The 6,000-nt window shown below is 47.0% G+C and overlaps 1 protein-coding gene across 5 annotated transcripts in view; it reads left to right on the forward strand.

Annotated features, from left to right (window-relative positions):
• HTR3B (5-hydroxytryptamine receptor 3B) overlaps nucleotides 1-5,554 on the forward strand; it is a 41,811-nt gene extending 36,257 nt beyond the window's left edge. For all 5 annotated transcript variants that reach the window (XM_055094858.2, XM_055094859.2, XM_055094860.2 and 2 more), the window contains one exon: nucleotides 1,099-5,554. In XM_055094858.2, the coding sequence (XP_054950833.1) occupies nucleotides 1,099-1,334 (236 nt within the window). In that variant the 3' untranslated portion in view covers nucleotides 1,335-5,554. The remainder of the gene's footprint in view (nucleotides 1-1,098) is intronic.
• The last annotated feature ends 446 nt before the right edge of the window (nucleotides 5,555-6,000 follow it).

The raw sequence follows: 6,000 nt of genomic DNA on the forward strand, positions 1-6,000 counted from the left end.
AAAATTCATTCCCGTTGATGATGTACTAGGTATTGCGTTGGCCTATGTGAAAAACCTACAACAACTGCTTCTTAGCCTGGGTGTGGCATTTTATATTATCTCTCTGGAGACTGAAGGCTGCCTGCTTCTGGCTTTCTAGAAAGTCTCATTTTGTTGTTTTTCTGTTTGTTTTGGTTTGGTTTTTTGAGACAGGGTTTTGCCATGTTGCGCAGGCTGGTCTCGAACTCCTAGGCTCAGGCGATCTTCCCTCCTTTGCCTCCCAAAGTGCTGAGATTGCAGGTGTGAGCCACTGCGCTCAGCTGAAAGTCTAATTTTGGCTTGAATTTCAGGCCCTCAGTTACTCTTTGTTTTGACAGAGTCTCGCTCTGTCGCCCAGGCTTGACTGCAGTGGCACAATCTCTGCTCACTGCAGCCTCTGCCTCCCAGGCTCAAGCTATTCTCCTGCCTCAGCCTCCCGAGTAGCTAGGACTATAGGCGTGTGCCACCATGCCTTGCTAATTTTTGTATTTTTAGTAGAGACAGGGTTTCACCATGTTGGCCAGGCTGGTCTCGAACTCCTGACCTCAGGTGATCCACCCACCTCGGCCTCCCAGAGTGCTGGGATTACAGGTGTGAGCCCACCGCACCCAGCCTATTTGTTTGTTTTTATCCCCAATTTTAACCAGTTACCCAAAGTGACTGAGCCATTGATTTCAGAATAGCACAGTGCTGGCATGCACGTGCACACATGCATACAAGGAGCTTGTGTACATTTAGGTTCTAGTTGCTTAATGTGAACAAGTATAAGAATCATCCCAGCCCCTAAAGCTCCTACTGAGTCCATTTGGGCTGACCTCTAACTCAGAAACTCTCCTGGACGGATCTAGCACACATACACCCTGCTTACATAATAACAGCTCTGACGTGTTCTCTGAGGCTTCCTGCAGTACAACTTTGCCTCGCCTAATCGGGTGGGGAGAGTACCCAACCCAAACACAACCCACTGCTCAGTTTCACCTGCAACTTTCCTTGAAGGATGAGGCCATCAGCTTCAAGAGAAAGTCCAGGTGGGTCTTGGTAGTCCCTGGCTCACCCAGGGTGTTTTCCTCCATCACACAGAGTCCTCGCTGTGTGGAGAGCACCTGGCCCAGCCAGGAACCCTGAAGGAAGTCTGGTCGCAGCTTCAATCTATCAGCAACTACCTCCAAACTCAGGACCAGACAGACCAACAGGAGGCAGAGTGGCTGGTCCTCCTGTCCCGCTTTGACCGACTGCTCTTCCAAAGCTACCTTTTCATGCTGGGGATCTACACCATCACTCTGTGCTCCCTCTGGGCACTGTGGGGCGGCGTGTGAAGACTGAAGTGTTCTTCAGTAATTGTGCTGGCACTTAGGAGAGAGAGGAGGGGGAATAATAGTGGGTTAAAAAGCTTTCTGGGTCGGGTGTGGTGGTTCTTGCCTATAGTCCCAGTGCTTTGGGAGGCCATAGCAGGAGGATTGCTTGAGCCCAGGAGTTCAAGACCAGCCAGAGCAACATAGTGAGACCACATCTCTACCAGTAAATAAATAAATAAATAAATAAATAAATAGCTGGGCATAGTGGCTCATGCCTGTACTCTCAGCTACTTGGGAGGTTGAGGTGGGAGGATTGCTTGAGCCCAGGATTTCAAGGCTGCAGTGAGCCATGATTGCACCACTGCACCACAGCCTGGGTGACAGAGCAAGACCCTGTCTCAAAAAAATAAAATAAAAGGCTTTCTGCCTTCATTGCCTCTCCATTGAGTCCAGCTTCATACACCTAATAGTCTGCTGTGTGACCCAAGAATCATATGTTCATGAAAATGTATAAACAGTATGAGTATACAGTAAAAAAGTAAACTTTCCTTCTTATCCCAGTCCACTCACCCAAAGCAACCACTGTTAGTAATTTCTTCCAGAAGATTTCTAGGCACACACATGCATCTATGTATGCTTAAGCAGTTTTTTAAAAAGTGTAAGATAGCTCCATCTTCCAGCCCTGCCTTGGCCATTTATTCAGTCACCCATTCAACAAAACCTTTATTGAGTATTAAGTCCTAGGCATTATGTTAGGCACACCAGAGAATACAAAATAATTCAGCACAGGTTATTATTCACTTGATGTGATTCCCATGGTCAACCTGGTACCAACCAACCAGAGCATAAAATTCCTGCCATATCCCTCACCTTCTGAGGCTCTTGTTACCACTTCCCAGCTAAGTCCACTGCCTCCACCCTCTTCCTGTGCCCCTTCAGCAGTGCATCACCACTGGAGAGAACCCAGGTGCCAAGGCTTCTTTTTTTTTTTTTTTTTGAGGCAGAGTCTTGCTCTGTCACCAGATTGGAGTGCAGTGGTGCAATCTTGGCTTACTGCAACCTCCACCTCCCGGGTTCAAGCTATTCCCCTGCCTCAGCCTCCCGAGTAGCTGGGACTATAGGCGCATGCCACCACACCCAGCTAATTTTCTGTATTTTAGTAGCAGGTGCCAAGGCTTCTAAGCCCAGTCTAGCACATCATTTAGTTCACACACAAGGGGCAACGCATGGAGTGGGAGGACAGGCATAGTTCACGGTCCTTTGCTTCAAGGAAGTTATAATCCACTGTCCCTGAGCTAGTCAGCTAGGAAATACTACACACTAAGTAGCTTTAAGAGAGATTTATTTTCTCACCAGTCTAGAAGCTAGAAACCTAAGATCAAGGTGCAAACGGGGTGGGTGGCTTTCTTCTGAGCCCTGTCCTTGGCTTGCAGGTTGCTGACTTCTTGCTTTGTTTTCACATGACCTTTCCTCTGTGCATGCTCATGTCTGTGTCCAGATTTTCTCCTCTAACAAGGGCACCAGTGTTGTTGGTTTAGGGTCCATCCTAGTGACCTCTTTTAACCTTAATCACTTTTTTCAAGGCCCTATGTTCAAACAGTCATATTCTGAGTACTAGGGGTTAGGATGTCAACATATGAATTTTGGGGAGTGGGCAGCAGACAGAGGGGACATATTTCAGCCCATAACACTAGTGATTCTGGAGGTTTAGCAAGTCCAGATTCTGCAGAGTAGGCTGGCAGGCTGGAGACCTGCTGACAGTCTTAACGCTGTCAGTAGAAGACACAAAAGTCCAAAAGCTGTTTGCTAGAAACTTTTTCCAGCACTAAAATTGCCTTTAGAAAAATCTGCCCCCCTCCATCCCCCCAAAGAAAAAGAATTTAAATTCAAACAGCCTTTACCTGCATCCTCCCTCTCTCATTACCTCCCAGTTAGTGCTCAGCGCCAATTGTCCATGAAATTCCACTGCTGCTGTTAATGAAATGAGGAACATAAGAAGTTTGTGAACAGGAAGTGTCCATGCAAACCTCCACCTGTTTCCTTCCTCACTTCCTACTTTCTACTGCTGGCCTCCTCTGCTTTGACGTGCTCAGTTAGGCATCACGGTCCTGATGTCACCTTAGCTTCCCATCCATGTCGATTCTGGCTTTCTCCACTTCCTCCTCCAGTTAACAGAGGAGGAAAGGAGGAAAAGGCCTGAGGTGAACTCCTCACTGTGGGGTCTCTCTCCTTCCCAACTATGTCTTAGAGAAAGCACCAGTGTCAGAGTCAGGAGTCCTGATGATTACGGTCCTGGCTCTGCCATTACCTAGCCAGGGGACCTCCGTGAGCTTAACTTCTCAGACTTCAACTTACCTTATTTGAAATTGGGGCTGTTTATATTTGCTCTACCCCTATCAAAGAGTTATAAGGATCAAAATGAAAAAATGTATTGAACAATGCTTTGAAAAGCAAATAATGGGGCGCGGTGGCTCACGCCTATAATCCCAGCACTTTGGGAGGCTGAGGTGGGTGGATTACCTGAGGTCAGGAGTTTGAGACCAGCCTGACCAACATGGAGAAACCCTGTCTCTACTAAAAATACAAAATTAGCCGGGCGTGGTGGCACATGCCTGTAATCCCAGCTACTCGGGGGGCTGAGGCAGGAGAATCGCTTGTACCCAGGAGGCAGAGGTTGCGGTGAGCTGAGATCGTGCCATTGCACTCCAGCCTGGGCAACAAGAGCTAAACTCTATCTCAAAAAAAAAAAAAAAAAGTTTGAAGTGCTTTGGGAAGGGGGAGGGATAGCATTAGAAGATATACCTAATGTTAATGGGTGCAGCACAGCAACATGGCACATGTATACATATGTAACAAACCTGCACGTTGTGCACATGTACCCTAAAACTTAAACTATAATTAAAAAAAAAAGTAAATAATGCATCACAAAATAAAGATAAGACCTGCTTGCTATCAACAGATGGACTCCAGTCTTGAGTTTTTGGTGTGGGATCTGATTTCCAGCTCCCTCTATCAGAATCCAGTCATGGGCTCTGGTACTCCTCCAGTTGTTCCACTATTATAGGATCCAAAGGCCAAGGGCTGAAGTCATCACATGCCTCCTTACAGAGAAACTTGTGTGGCAGGGGTTGCCAAAGGGACTTCCCAGTCCATCTCACATGAAGCTCACCTTTGTTCCATTCGCAGATGACATTGCCCAGGTTCTTTACATCAGCCTCTAACAAGCAGCCCTTTAAGAGTGAAGCCTGGCCACCAAACTGGTCCCCGGTACACTTCCTTTGTCTAGTGGCAAGTGGCCTTAATCTCAACTGCAGCCCAGAACTCATTCAAAGCCCCAGAGTCAGGCCTGCATCCTGAAGCAATGACATTGTAAACCAAAAATAAAATTCTAAGGGCCCCCCAACCATCTGAATGGACCCCATCCTTTCAGTGAGGACATCCCAAAGACTGGGGTTCAGGCCATGATGGGCAGCAGGGGTTGGAAATGCCTCATGATGCCCTCCTCTCTTTCGGAATTCAGGAAAAGTTGACCAGCACCAGCATTAACATCAATACAGATCTTAAGTCTGATAAGAAACATTTACAATCTGGCTGGGCGCAGTGGCTCATGTCTGTAATCCCAGCACTTTGGGAGGCCGAGGCGGGTGGATCACTTGAGGTCAGGAATTCAAGACCAGCCTGGCCAACATAGTGAAACCCCATCTCTACTAAAAATACAAAAATTAGCTGGGCATGGCGGCACGTGCCTGTAATCCCAGCTACTTGGAAGGCTGAGGCAGAAGAATTGCTTGAACCTGGGAGGTGGAGGTTGCGGTGACCTGAGATCGCACCACTGCACTCCAGCCTGGGCAACAGAGTGAGACTCTGTCTCAAAAAAAAAAAAAAAAAAAAAAAAGAAACATTCACAATCTACTGTCTCTGAAGCCTGCTGCCTGGAAGCTTCATCTGCATGATAAAACTTTGGTCTCCACAACCACTTACCATAATCCAGACATTCCTTTCTATTGACAATAACTCTTTTAAACAATAGCCAATCAGAAAAATTTTAAATCTACTTAGGATCTGAAACCCCTTGCCCCACTGGCTTTAAGTTGTCCCCCCTTTCTGGACGGAATCAATATGTATCTTAAATGTATTTGATTGATGTCTCATGTCTCCCTAAAACGTACAAAACCAAGCTGTGCCCTGACCACCTTGGGCACATGTTCTCAGGGTCTCCTGGGGGCTGTGTCACTGGCCATGGTCACACATATTTGGCTCAGAATAAATCTCTTCCAATATTTTACAGAGTTTGACTCTTTTCTTCGACAACATCATGAACAAATGGCACTACAGATCTCCTCCTGGAATAGTGTCCCTCTGTGGTGGGAGGAATATGGGGTGCCAGCAGCCCTTATTTGCAGAGCAGCTTTAGCTCAGCCCCTCCAAATGTTCATACATTTCATGATTCCTGTTTCATAGAGAAAGGAAACTGAGGAACAGAGCAAAAATGGGATTCTCCCAGCTGTGAGCGCTCCTACCATCTGCTCTTTCGCAGAATCCAAGGTGGTTTCAGCACTCACCAAGAAATCACAGCTCCAGTTCTGGGGACTTCACTGATGTCTAGAACAAAGACTTAGTTAACTCCCAGGCCAGCCAGGCAGCCCCAGTTCATCATGTTGTAGAACTTTCTCCTTAGTACAGCTAA

The sequence above is a fragment of the Pan paniscus genome, chromosome 9, assembly GCF_029289425.2.
Source record: "Pan paniscus chromosome 9, NHGRI_mPanPan1-v2.0_pri, whole genome shotgun sequence".
NCBI lineage: Eukaryota > Metazoa > Chordata > Mammalia > Primates > Hominidae > Pan > Pan paniscus.